Here is a 14,122-nt window from a genome sequence, read left to right on the forward strand (position 1 = left end):
ATGAGTGAATTCTACCAAACTTTTAAGGAAGAAATTATACTAATTCTCTACAAAGCTTTTCAGAAGACACAAGCAGAGGGAATACTTCTTAACCCATTCTATGAGTCCAGCATTATCCTAATACCAAAGCTAGACAACAACAAATACAAGAAAACTATAAACCAGTATCTCGCATGAACACAGATGGAAAAATCCTTAACAAAATATTAGTAAATCAAATCAACGATGCATAAAAGGTTTTATACACCATGACCAAGTGGGATTTATCTCAGGTATGCAAAGCAGTCCAACACTTGAAAATCAATTAATGTCATCTATTACATCAAAAGGCCAAGAAAGAAAAATCACATGCCCATATCAATATATGCAGGAAAAGCAATTGACAAAATTCAAGACCCATTCATGATAAAAACTCTTGGTAAACTAGGAATAGAGGGAACTTCCTCAGTCTCATAAAAAACATGTACCAAAAACATATAGCTAACAACATACTCAGTGGTAAGAAACTAGAAGCTTGCCCAGATCAGGAACAAGGCAAAGATGTCCCCTCTCACGACGTCTTTTCAAAATCAAACTAGAAGTCCCAGATAACGTAACAAGTCAAGAAGTGGAAATAAAAATTATAGATATTAGGAAGGAAGAAATAAAACTGTCTGAAGATGATGTCTATTTAGAGAATCTTAAAGAATAGGCTGGGCATGGTGGCTCACACCTGTAATCCCAGCACTTTGGGAGGCTGAGGCAGGCAGATCACGAGATCAGGAGTTTGCAACCAGCCTGGCCAACATGGTGAAACCCCGTCTCTACTAAAAATACAAAAATTAGCCAGGTGTGATGGCATGTGCCTGTAATCCCAGCTACTCGGGAGGCTGAGGCAGGAGAATCACTTGAACCTGGGGGCAGAGGTTGCAGTGAGCCAAGATAGCACCACTCCCCTCTAGCCTAGGTGACAGAATGAGATTCCATCTAAAAAAAAAGAAAATCTTCAAGAATCAACCAAAAAAAAAAAAAAGAAAGAAAGAAAGAAAAAGAAAAGAAAATCTTAAAGAATCAACCAAAACAAAAAACAAAAACAAAAAAACCTCCTAGATCTAATAAGTGGTTACAGCAAGGTTGCAGGATACAAGGTTGATAATATGAAAGTCAGTTGCTTTCCTATATACCATGAATGAACAATACCATTTATTAATACATTAGGACCCACAAAAATGAACTACTTAAAAATAAATCTAACAAAATATATGTAAGAATTATATAAGGAAAACTACAAAACTGATTAAAGAAATCAAACAAGATAAAAAAAATGGAGAGATATTCCAACATGGATATGAAAAGCCATTATTGTTAAAATATCATTTCTTCCCAACTTGATCTATAGACTCAATACAATCCCAATCAGAACCCCAACAAGTTATTTTGTGAGTATTGACAAACTGATTCTAAAGTTTACATGGAAAGGCAAAAGACAAAACACAACACTGGAGAAGAACAGTTGGAAGACTGATATTACCCAACTTCAAAACTTACTATATAATTACAGTGATCATGACAGTTGTGGTATGGGCAAAAGAACAGAGAAATTAGTCAATGGAACAGTTTGACAGTTTCTTACAAAGCCAAACACAGGCTTACCATATATAAAATCCAGCAATCACACTCCTAAGCATTTACCCAAATGAGTTCAAAAACCTGCCCAGGAATGTTTATAGCAGCCTTATTCAAATATGGATAACTGCTGTACATCTACACAATGGATTATTCGGCAATAAAAAGAAATGGCCTATCAAGTCACAAAAAGATATGGAGGATCCCTTAAATGCATACTTGTAAGTGAAAGAAGTCAATCTAAAAAGGCTACATACTCTATGATTCCAGCTATATAATATCTGGAAAAGGCAAAGCTACAGGGGTAATAAAAAGACCAATGGTTGCTAGGGAGAGTGGGAAGAAAAGAGGGATAAATAGATGAAGCACAGGGCATTTCCAGACGGTAAATCTATTCTGTATGATACTGTAATGGTAGATACATGGCATCACACACTTTTCAATACCCATAGAACTATACAACACAAAGAATGAACCTGAGTTGGAACAACAGACTTCAATTAATGTATCAATGTTAAAACTGGTGCATCAGTTTTAACAAATGCACCATACTAATGCAAGACATTAATGGGGAAACTCGGGGGACAGGATATGAGAACTCTATAATTTCTGCTCAATTTTTCTGTAAACCTAACATTGTTCCAAAAATAAATTTTTATTTAAAAAAATTCAAAAAAAATGTTTTAATATATTTTAAATATATTTAATTTTTTTAATTAAATAAATTTAGAATAAATTTTTTAATTTTTTTAAAATTATTTTTATTTTTAAGATAGGGTCTTGCTCTGTTACCCAGGTTGGAGTGCAGTGGTGCTATCAGCCTTAACCTCCTGGGCTCAAGTGATTCTCCCACCTCAGCTTCTGAAGTTCTCAAGTAGCTGAGACTACAGGCATGCATCACCATGCCCAGCTAATTGTTTTTTTTTTTAACTTTGTAGAGACGGGATGTCACTATGTTGCCCTGGCTGGTCTTGAACTCCTGGACTCAAGCAATCCTCCTATCTCAGCCTCCTGAGTAGCAAGCATGAGCCACCATGCCTGGCCTATTAAATTTTTGTTAAGAAGTCATAACCAGCTTCGGCCGCGCATGGTGGCTCATACCTGTAATCCTAGCACTTTGGGAGGCCGAGGCAGGCAGACCATGAGGTCAGGAGTTCAAGACTAGCCTGCCCAACATGGTGAAACCCTGTCTCTACTAAAAATACAAAAATTAGCCAGGCATGGTGGTACACACCTGTAATCCCAAATAGGAGGCTGAGGCAGGAGACTCGCTTGAACCCAGGAGGCGGAGACTGCAGTGAGCCAAGAGCGTGTCACTGCACTCCAGCCTAGGCGACAGAGCGAGACTTCATCTCAAAAAAAAAAAAAAAAAAAAAGTAATAACCAGCTTCAATTGATTTTAGAAACATCATAAGCTCTTCCTAAGTTGCTGGTTCCTGTGATATATCTGAGGGAAAAACATACATGCCACTTGTCAACAAGTTTAAGAAGTAAAGGAGGGAAGAAAAAACTTTATATGACTTACCTGTTGCTTCGAAAGTCAATTTTATAGAATCCCAAGGTGTCTGTTCTTTGGATATGAGTTGGAAATGAGCAGGATTTCTTGGAGAAACTTCTGGGGCAGGAAGATACCAGTTTTTCCTATTTGGAAAGGAAGCTTCAATATTTAGGGTGCTTTATTAGTTGATGGCTATCTGTAACTCACAGAACTGTTCAGCATATATGAACACATTTTGGGGTACGAAAATAAACTGATAGACATGATAAGCAATGTCAACTCCAATAAACTCAGGTTATTTTGTAATAAAACCTTCCCAATGTTAAGAACAAAGGAGTAACCTAGATGATCTTGATTCCACCACCCATCCTATTTCTTCTCATCCAATCCTTCACTGCCAAGCTACAAAATCTTCCCAGAGTAAACTTTTTTTTTTTTTTGAGAGACAGAGTTTTGCTTTTGTTGCCCAGGTTGGAGTGCAATGGCACGATATCAGCTCACCATAACCTCCACCTCCTGGGTTCAAGCAATTCCCCGTCTCAGCCTCCCAAGTAGCTGGGATTACAGGCATGCACCACCATGCCCGGCTAATTTTATATTTTTAGTACAGACACGGTTTCTCCAGGTTTGTCAGGCTGGTCTTGAACTCCTGACCTCAGGTGATCCACCTTCCTTGGCCTCCCAAAGTGCTGGGATTACAGGTGTGAGCCACCGTGCCCGGCCACAGTTTTTGAGATAGATGCTTACTATTATATTAGTTAGACGGGCCACCTTTTCTAACTACTCAGGTCTCTAGAGAAAAGATTTTTTAAATTTGAAAAAGCAAAACTACTCTTGTGAGTGCTTTATTCCACTAAAAAAAAAAAAAAAAAGTTTCATAATGATAGAAAAAATAGTACAAACAGCACTGAACTTGTATATTAAAGGATGACAGTTTAAATGATAAGAGTACTGATATGGTGACAAGACTTGATAATAAACTAACCTCCAACTTAAGCAGAAAAATAATGAACCAACCTGATCAGAAAGTGCACTGGAAGATACCAAGGAAAACCACAAAGAGGTGCATTCTCCTCACAGTGAGCTCGGATGCTATCATTGATCTCAGGAATGTGAGGGGTTATGTGAGACATTCCAGTATAATCAAACCCATTGATCCATATTCCAGAGTCCCGTTTAACTGCATTTCCTTCCAAGTCATGGAATGTTCTAGTCACATGCTGAAAAAAAAAAAGACTAGTGAAAAAACTGTTTCAACTAGTACACCCACATTCCCACCCCAAATTACAAAAATGGAGTATGGCAATACGTAGAAATGATGTGGATATGGAGCAAGTGAGTAAGACACTGAGGGTTGCTAAGGTACTGCTAGGGTTCATTTAAACTGGAAAATAGATATATAGATTATTGTTTTATTGTATCTTCCAAGTATATTTAGGTTTCCTATAAAATTTTTTGAAACTTACTATTTCAGACTTAAAAAACGTGAATGTTACAGCTCCTTTTAGATAAGGATTTAAAACAAATACATATATACATACACACTCATTTCCCTTTTAGTGTTTTATGAAGCTAATTCACGTGCAGAGAAAAGCGGCAATTGCAGCTCACCACTAGAGGACAGCCTTGTGCCTAATAGAATTCTATGAAAAGGCACCGTGCTCCATTTGAAATAACTTCATTCACGGCAAAAAACAGCCTGAAGAATACCAATCAGGAGAAGAAAAAAAAACACTGCATAGGGCAGGGGCTGGGACTGGCAAACTGCAGCCAACAGGGCAAACTGTCCACTGACTGTTTTTATATAGGAACCGTTATTTGAACATGGCCATACTCATTTGTTTGGGTATACTCTATCGCTGCTTTCGCGCTGGAAAATAGAGTCACTGCAACAGACTGTATTGCTGACAAAGTCCAAAATATTATCTTGTCCTTTACGGGAAAAGTCTGCCAACTTCTGGCACAGTGAAAGAGAACCCCCAAACAAATCAGAAAATGACTTTTTAAAAATAAAAATCCAGCTTTTCCTAAGTATTACTGACACAATTATAAAACAGTACATCATGAAAAACACACCGAACTTCCTAAAAAAAAAAAAAAAAAAAAAATCTGTTCTTCACTAAAGGTTTTACAAATTGTAAAATCTCACATAAAATTTATCACAGTGTTCTTCAGGAGTATAAAAAGGAAGTGTTATTTGGCCCCTTTCAAAATCTCCTAATTTCAAGTATTTTTAATTTTTTAAGTCCTTGAATAATTATCTAGGTATAATTCCTCTCGCATTTCTGTTTGGCTAGGTTAGATGTGACTCTTGCCCTTAAGGGTATATGTTATCTTGAAGTAGGATCTTTCACTTAGAGAGGATAAAATACACATAAGAATTATGCAAAATACACAATATATTAGTATGTGTTCAGAAACACGAGAAAGGGATGAGTATAAGGCATGTGTAGTATGAAAACTTTTGTGGGTTTTTTTGTGTTTTTTTTTTTGTTTTTTTGTTTTTTTTTGAGACGGAGTCTTGCCCTGTCGCCCAGGCTGGAGTGCAGTGGCGCGATCTGGGCTCACTGCAAGCTCCACCTCCCGGGTTTACGCCATTATCCTGCCTCAGCCTCCCGAGTAACTGGGACGACAGGTGCCCGCCACCTCGCCCGGCTAGTTTTTTGTATTTTTTTTTTAGTAGAGACGGGGTTTCACCGTTTTAGCCAGGATGGTCTAGACCTCCTGACCTCGTGATCCGCCCGTCTCAGCCTCCCAAAGTGCTGGGATTACAGGCTTGAGCCACCGCGCCCGGCCATGAAAACTTTTAAAAACAATTTAGAAAAGCTAACAATTTAGCCATCTCTAACAGAGATGACTAGAATTGAGGCTTACTGCTTTATAGTACCAGGCCTAAAAAATTTGAAGAATAACCTGAGATCTAAAATAAGTCTTCAAACTGGCCAGGCGTGGTGGCTCACACCTGTAATCCCAAGCACGTTGGGAGGCCGAGGTGGGTGGATCACCTGAGGTCAGGAATTCAAGAACAGCCTGGCCAACATGGTGAAATCCTGTCTCCAATAAAAATACAAAAATTAGCCAGGCATGGTGGCGGGTGCCTATAATCCCAGCTACTTGGGAGTCTGAGGCAGGAGAATCACTTGAACCCAGGAGGCAGAGGTTGCAGTGAGCCAAGATCATTCCACTGCACTCCAAACTGGGCAACAAACCAAGACTCTATTTCAAAAAAAGAAAAAAGAAAGTAAGTCCTAAAACTCATTTTATTAATCCCTTTCCAAGTTATAGTTTCACTATCACATATCACTTTGAATGTTACTTAAGATTAATTTTACTAGCATTTCTAAATATCAATTGTATTTTGCCAGTTGATAGTTCAGACTTTACTCAGCCTGTATACATTTTTACAATCTATATTTCTTTTTTTTTTTTTTTTTTTTTTTGAGACAGAGTCTCGCTCTATTGCCCAGGCTAGAGTGCAGTGGCCGGATCTCAGCTCACTGCAAGCTCCACCTCCCGGGTTTACGCCATTCTCCTGCCTTAGCCTCCTGAGTAGCTGGGACTACATTAGCTGGGACTACAGGCGCCCGCCACCTCGCCCGGCTAGTTTTTTGTATTTTTTAGTAGAGACGGGGTTTCACCGTGTTAACCAGGATGGTCTTGATCTCCTGACCTCGTGATCCGCCCGTCTCGGCCTCCCAAAGTGCTGGGATTACAGGCTTGAGCCACCGCGCCCGGACTACAATCTATATTTCTAAAAACTCATTATTCTATAATACATATTTGCTCTTGTTTTTCCAATTAGATGCCACTTTATAATTTGAATAGTAATAAAAACAAGCAAACATTTCCAATTCAGTCTCCTGGGAGATATATGTCTAACTGATAAGAATGCCTCTTGACAGTCAGTCTTCTCCTCACTGCCTTACACACAAAAAAAGGTGAGTATGACTAAATAGGTCAACAGCAGAAAAGTCAGTTGTGCCTGCTATTCACTACTGAAGCTCAAAACATACAAGTCTTCCTTTCCATATCTCAAATAGCTCATGCAAAACTGCTCACCTGAAGAAACACTCTCTTTGGCTTCGGATTAGCAGGATTGGAGCTATATGGAAAAAATGTTCCACTGCAAACAAGGAGGAATGTAATTGCACATACCAAAGTTAAAGTTAGCATGGTTTTTTTTGTGCTCTTGGCAAGGTAGATGAAGTTAATCTAAAATATAAACCACAAACATAGAAATATTACAAATTTATACTAGTGGGGGAAAGGTGTTTTTAACTGACTTTATTTTTAACAAGTATTAACTAACAGACCCTGAAGAAAAGTTATCAGCAGGTGCTAGCATACTCTAACATCTAGTAAACAAAGCACTAACTCTAGGAGAGTTCCATTACAGGTGAGAACCAAGAAAATGCCAGATGCCTCCAATCTGCCATGATGGTGCCACCTTTTTGGCACGCAGCCATAAACCAACAAGGAAAAAGGAAACTGAGGACTGTCGCTGTCCTTAATCGGCAAAAAGAACAGAAATGTAGATGTAATACACTATTCATTAAATAACCAGAGATACACTTTAGGCAGATCTGTTTGGACAAAACTCAGATTCCACTCATACCGCTTTAAAATGTGTCAAAATACGAAATTCATCTGAACTGGCATACAGATGTACCTTCAAGACTTTGCCAGTGGACCTGCATATGAGGAAAAACTGCATTACAAAGTAATATTATCCCTTTAGGTGACAAATTAACCAACGCCAACACAATCAGAACAACAAATCTAGGCAGTAAATGTAAATGACTCAGTCTCAAGGTTGGCATCTAGAAAATCCTAAATATTTTTAATCATAATAAAATCACTGAACTAAAACCTGTAAAGGACACACACGACTCACAGAATACGTCCACAGATCTCTTACAGGGTCTGAGGAAGCCATTTGGGGAAACTTTTATGTGAAATTTGAAATTGTTCTAAGAAGCCACATTTTAAATAATGTGAATACCAGGAGAAAGAGGGACAGAGAGGGTGACACATTTTGTTTTGCTAACTCAGCCTCAAGTCCTCAGGTACTCTGTCTTATTTTTGTACTCACAGTATACAAACGTGAGACATGAGACCTAAAGCTAGTACTGTTTTGTTGCAGATGCCTCTGGATGGAATATTGGTATTCTCTAAACATGAAATCTAAACCCAGCTCCCCTTTTTGCCTTCTTCATTTTATTTCTCTACTTATTTCCATAAGTAGAAAAATAACATGAATGTGAAATTTTATTTATTTTTTTGGAGACAGAGTCTCACTCTGTCACCCAGGCTGGAGTATAGTGGCACGATCTCAGCTCACTGCAACCTTCAACACTCAGGTTCAAGCGATTCTCGTGCCTCAGCCTCCTGAGTAACTACAAGTGTGCACCACCATGCTCAGCTAATTTTTTTGTGTTTTTAGTAGAGACAGGGTTTCACCATGTTGGCCAGGCTGGTCTTGAACTGCTGACCTTAAGTCATCCGCCTGCCTCAGCCTCCCAAAGTGCTGGGATTACAGGTGTGAGCCACCCTGCCCAGCAAGCAATCAGTTAATAGGTGTCCTTAAGTTATCCTCTGCTGGGCCATCATGGTTATACATATATTGATTGAATGAGAGCTGAAATGGGGACTGCTGATACAAGTGGGCTCAGGAGGAGACAACTCAGAAACAGCTGAGTCATCAGCACACAATGGACATTTCAGAGTCCCTTTTCATGCTTCTCATCATTTTATTTTGCACCCATCTCAGAACCTAGAGTGACACAGGATGCAATATTTCAGGAAGGCCGAGGCACAAGAATTGCTTGAACCCAGGAAGCGGAGGTTGCAGGGAGCCGAGATCACACCACTGCACTCCAGCTTGGGTGACAGAGCGAGACTCCATCTCAAAAAAAAAAAAAAAAAAACCTGATTGCTTGACAAAGACTTTAATTGCTTTCTAGCAGATATATTTAATAAATCCCCAAGGACTGAAGGGAAAGCTGTCTGAAATACGCATTGTGGTTCAATTCTCCATTACCCAAAGAAAATAGTCTTACTCTATTAATAAGCCACTGTCATTAACACTGCTACACACAAATAAGAAAATGATTAAAAGAGTAATAACTCATGGCATCAAAGTGCAGCAGGGCTATTTCACATTATAATGAAAATTAAGTGAGCTTTCTAAAGTATTCCAAGAGGCAGTCTTCTCTCCAAAAGCTTTCCCAATAAAATATAATTTAGAAGATAAGACCCTTCGATCCTTTCTTCTGGTTTCCAAGATTTCCATGCTTTGGGGACATTTTCCATTTCCACAATGAACATCTCCAGGGTTCATTTTGCCCCCTTTCATATTATCAGTTGAACAGAATTTAAATGTCCCATATCTGAGTCATCTTTTATGAACAACCATAGCTGCCATTCATGACTATAATTTAACAAATACATGGGGGTGGGAGCATTCAGTTCATAACTACCTGACTTTAGATTAGATTAGAACCTAATCTATAGATGACAAAACTCCACTATCTCCTTCAATCCTTAAAACAGCAAAGCTATCAAAAATACAGATGATATAAGGGTTACTATTAAACCCAAAAGCAGCAAACCCTACAGAACATTTTAGAACTTTTCATACATATGAATACCAATAAGGATTATCCTCCTTATCCTTAAATTATCCTTAATAATTATACTATAAGTAAAATGGTTGGAAGGCTCAGATCTCTTTTAAGACTAGTACAACCAACCTCAAACAATAATATGCATAAGAATTATTCTACAGGGCTATCTATATACACAAAGCCACATATATAAAGCTTTACTGGCTATAAGGGAATTCCATAGATGATGCTGACCATGTGTGTAGTATTTTCCTCACCTGCTGTCTTTAGAACCTGACTTCCACAAAGTAAAGGGATAACGAATGCCCTTTACTGTGTCAGTGTGAAAAGGCTCACTATCATCTCCATGAAGAAAAGAACTGTAATAAAGTCATAGCTCCTTTTCCTATTTGGTTCCCTATCCTCGAATTTCAAGGTGCACCTGTAAGTGTTCAGTAATTACTTTTGGTTCTTAGGAATTCCCATCAAAAGAGCCACAAAACAGAGACCTGCCTTCTCTGGAGGGGCCCATCTTGGATCCTGGAGGTAGACATCAAGCCAAAGCAAAACCTTGCTTGGGGCTTACTCTACCCATAGGGGATCTGTTCTTAAACTCTGCATCACTGTCTTTTCTTCCCTCTGGGAATCCCAAAGGAAGAAAAAAAGGGATGGCAAACACAGGACTCTCCTTACTAGGGCAGGACACTGATATGGCCAAATGAGGATGGCAAGGCCTCGGATCATTTCATTATTTGGTAAATGAAGGCATGTTTGGGTGTCATAATAGACTCAATTAATGAACTTTCATGTGCTAGCAACAAGGTAGTAGAATGATAATGAAAAAAGCCTCATCAGAATTAGTCTTCCTTCACTAGCTCTAACAGCACTAATAAAACTACCCATGTATTTATTAACATGTGCCTCTAATTAGTAATTTCAAAATACACTATTAGGATCATTCACCACCAGGCAATCTCTAACAATTCATACTTGGTAAAAGCTCCACAAATTCATACTCAGGTATCTGAAAGGCTATTGAAAAGAGATATATCAGAGAATCTGGAAGGATAGGGAGGCAAAACATTTTTAAATAGCAACAACAAACTCTATTCTACAGTTTCTTATGATACCAAATTTACAAGATGCACAGTCATTCACCATTTCTTCTGCTTCAGATTTTCTCAATAAAGTACACATAACACTATTTCACAGAATCTAGTATGGCTAAATTCATACTCATAAAAAAAAATGAAGAAAAAGAAAAAACACATTTTCTCTTACAAAATAGGAAGAGAGAATCATTGTACAACCAGCCAAAATGGATGCCAGCACAACATCAGGTGGGATTTCTGAACCACTTCTCCCGAGGATGGGGGTAAACATCTCAAATACCGCCCAGATGAGATACAATGCATAAAGGTAAGGAATAAACATCCCCAAAAGGTAAAAAGCAATAAATTTTCCTTGGGCACCTAGGGAAAAAGAGAAAAAAAGCACACATTATGAAATCCTACAGTGAGATATAAATTTTTATACTACTGGTGTGCACTGGTACCCTAACAGAAATTAGATGTGACTCTTGCCCTTAAGGGTGCATGTTAACTTGGAGTAGGATCTTTCACTCAGGATAAAATACGAGTAAGAATTAAGCAAAATACACAAGTAATATATTAGTATGTGTTCACAAACATGAGAAAGGGATGGGGTATAAGGCATAAGATAATTTGTGTAGTATGAAAACTTTTAAAAACTAACAATTTAGAAAGCCTACTCAATAAAACCAAAAAAGAAAGAGTCCCTGAAAGCCTTAAATATTTTAAGGTATTCTCCCATGTATATTAAAATCAAAAATACCCTACCATGCTGCTTAAAGTCCTTATGCACACAGAGCTTTGTGAGCAATGGGAATGCTACCCAGACAGCACTAATAAACGCCGAGCAAAGTCCTTGGTAAGTGAGGGTAACAAGAGAACAGCAATGGACAAACAGCGCGATGTCAAAAAATACTTCTCCCAGATACTGGTCACTGACATTCTGAAAGAAAGAAAAATACACAAGTAGTGTCATTCACAGGTCATTCATAAAGAGCTTTTATTATAGTAACACAATTTCCACCACTCAGGCAAGCTACGTTCTGTTTTAAACACATCTGCTCTTTAAATCGATTTAAAGTAAACACTAACAAAGCTACTTCCCCCATCATGAAGTAGTAAATTCAAATTGTAGCACAAGAAAGGGCAGTTTAACAATATAGAGTATAAATCATCCATATAATCTATGCTTTTCTTCTACTAGACTAAAAGTAGAAATATTCCAAAATAGAAGAAAGGACTCTCCTAAAAAACATTCATCTCTGTAAGCTTTTCAGTTCATGCCAATTCCAAACACCGTTTCAAGCAAACTAGAGAAATGACCCATGAAGGAACATTACAAACTGCTGCAGCATCGCCAATAGCCCACACCCGGAAAACTGCAGCACCTTTAAAGCAATTTGGAGTTTGGCTTAATGAATCTTTTCTATCTCCAATTGGTCTTGCACTGCACCTTTGCCCCCTTCTTGTATTCCTCATGCTTTCGTATTATAAAATTTGATCTTATATTTTTTGAGATTTAAAGTCCAAGGGTTCCTATGTAGCACTATGCATCTTCAAAATAAAGTTGCCATATAAACTTTTTTTTTTGAGACAGATTCTCGCTCTGTTGCCTAGGCCGGAGTCCAGTGGTGCGATCTCGGCTCACTGCAGTCTGTTTCCTGGGTGATTCTTCTGCCTCAGCCTCCTGAGTAACTGGGACTATAGGCACACACCACCACACCCAGCTAAGTTGAGGAAAAAAAAAAAAAAATTTTTTTTTTTGCAGAGACAGAGTCTCGCCATGTTGCTCAGTCTGGTCTCAAACACCTGGCCTCAAGCAATCTTGCCACCTCAGCCTCCCACAGCACGTGGGATTACAGGTGTGAGCCACTGTGCCTGGCCTAATATGAACTTAATACATTTTAACATCTGCATGAGTGATTCTATTCACACAAACATGGAAGTTTTAATTACAGTGCATAAATACAAAGATGGAAATGGAGAAACAGACATATTAAAGTTTCTCCTTCTTCTACCTTCCCATTTCTGTATGACTCAGGGCAGGGAGATCTATTTTCCTTCTCACCTCTATTTATCCCTTTCCCACTCCTGCTCCATTCCAATCCACTTTATACATTGTTATCAGTTTTCTTACAAAATCACAAAATCTAAGGGATCCTACTTCAAGGGCTCAAGAGTTGCTGTGACATGTTTTCAAAACAAGTTGCAGTTCATTTAACAATCCCTCCCGCTCCCAACAATGAAAGATAGGCTACAGTTGCTAAATACTTAAATTATCAACACAGTGTTGGTATCACAGCGTTGATTATCAACACCGGCACGGTGGCTCACACCTGTAATTCCAGCACTTTGGGAGGCCGAGGCAGGCGGATCACAAGGTCAGGAGATCGAGACCATCTTGACTAACACAGTGAAACTCCCGCCTCTACTAAAAATACAAAAAAATTAGCCGGGCGTGGTGGTGGGCGCCTGTAGTCCCAGCTACTCAGGAGGCTGAGGCAGGAGAATGGCGTGAACCCAGGAGGCGGAGCTTGCAGTGACCCAGATCGCACCACTGCAATTCAACCTGGGCGACAGGGCAAGACTTCATCACAAAAAAAAAAAAAAAAAATTAAGAAAATAATTATTATAATTCAATTTGAAGCCGAATGCCACTCAGATATTTAAAAACAAAGATCTCAATTTAAGTGCCCAAACTGTACCAAAGATAAAACATCCCTCAAATCTATTTTCCTCCTCACCTCTATTTATCCCTTGCTCACTCCTGCTTCATTCCAATCCACTTTATACACTGTTATCAGTTTTTTTTACAAAATCACAAATTTTCTCACTAACCTGCTCAAAACTTAATAGTGGCCCCATTGATTTTTAGAATCATGCTCCCACTTCACACTGGCCTCCTTTTCCAGTTATTGGACTACCCCCTTGTCTTCACCACACTGGACTGTCCACTAACTGACACAGACGCATTTTATACATTCCTACCTTAAACCGCTCATCAATCTGTTCCCTACCTAGTAAATTTCAACACATGCTTCAAAAACCCCATTCAGATCAGGTGCTCATGCCTGTAATCCCAACACTTTGTGTGGCCAAGGTGGGCGGATCACTTGAGTCCAGGAGTTGGAGACCAGCCTGGCCAACATGGCAAAACCCTGTCTCTACTAAAAATACAAAATTTAGCTGGGCGTGGCGGCACACATCTATCGTCCCAGGTATTTGGGAGGCTGAGGCACAAGAACTGCTAGAACCCAGGAGGCAGAGGTTACAGTGAGCCAAGATCATACCACTGCACTCCAACCTGGGCGACAGAACGAGCG

General features: G+C 39.0%; 1 protein-coding gene across 2 annotated transcripts in view; it reads right to left on the minus strand.

Annotated features, from left to right (window-relative positions):
• LOC105489152 (endoplasmic reticulum metallopeptidase 1) overlaps positions 1–14,122 on the minus strand; it is a 90,849-nt gene that overhangs the window by 17,089 nt on the left and 59,638 nt on the right. Inside the window, exons 12-16 of one of the 2 annotated variants that reach the window (XM_024795151.2) lie at positions 11,568–11,742; positions 10,990–11,180; positions 7,163–7,315; positions 4,121–4,323; positions 3,131–3,246 (exon numbers count right to left, since the gene is read on the minus strand). In XM_024795151.2, coding sequence (XP_024650919.2) covers positions 3,131–3,246; positions 4,121–4,323; positions 7,163–7,315; positions 10,990–11,180; positions 11,568–11,742 — 838 coding nt within the window. The remainder of the gene's footprint in view (positions 1–3,130; positions 3,247–4,120; positions 4,324–7,162; positions 7,316–10,989; positions 11,181–11,567; positions 11,743–14,122) is intronic. The other variant, XM_071078766.1, reaches the window with a different exon arrangement.

The sequence above is a fragment of the Macaca nemestrina genome, chromosome 14 (assembly GCF_043159975.1).
Source record: "Macaca nemestrina isolate mMacNem1 chromosome 14, mMacNem.hap1, whole genome shotgun sequence".
NCBI lineage: Eukaryota > Metazoa > Chordata > Mammalia > Primates > Cercopithecidae > Macaca > Macaca nemestrina.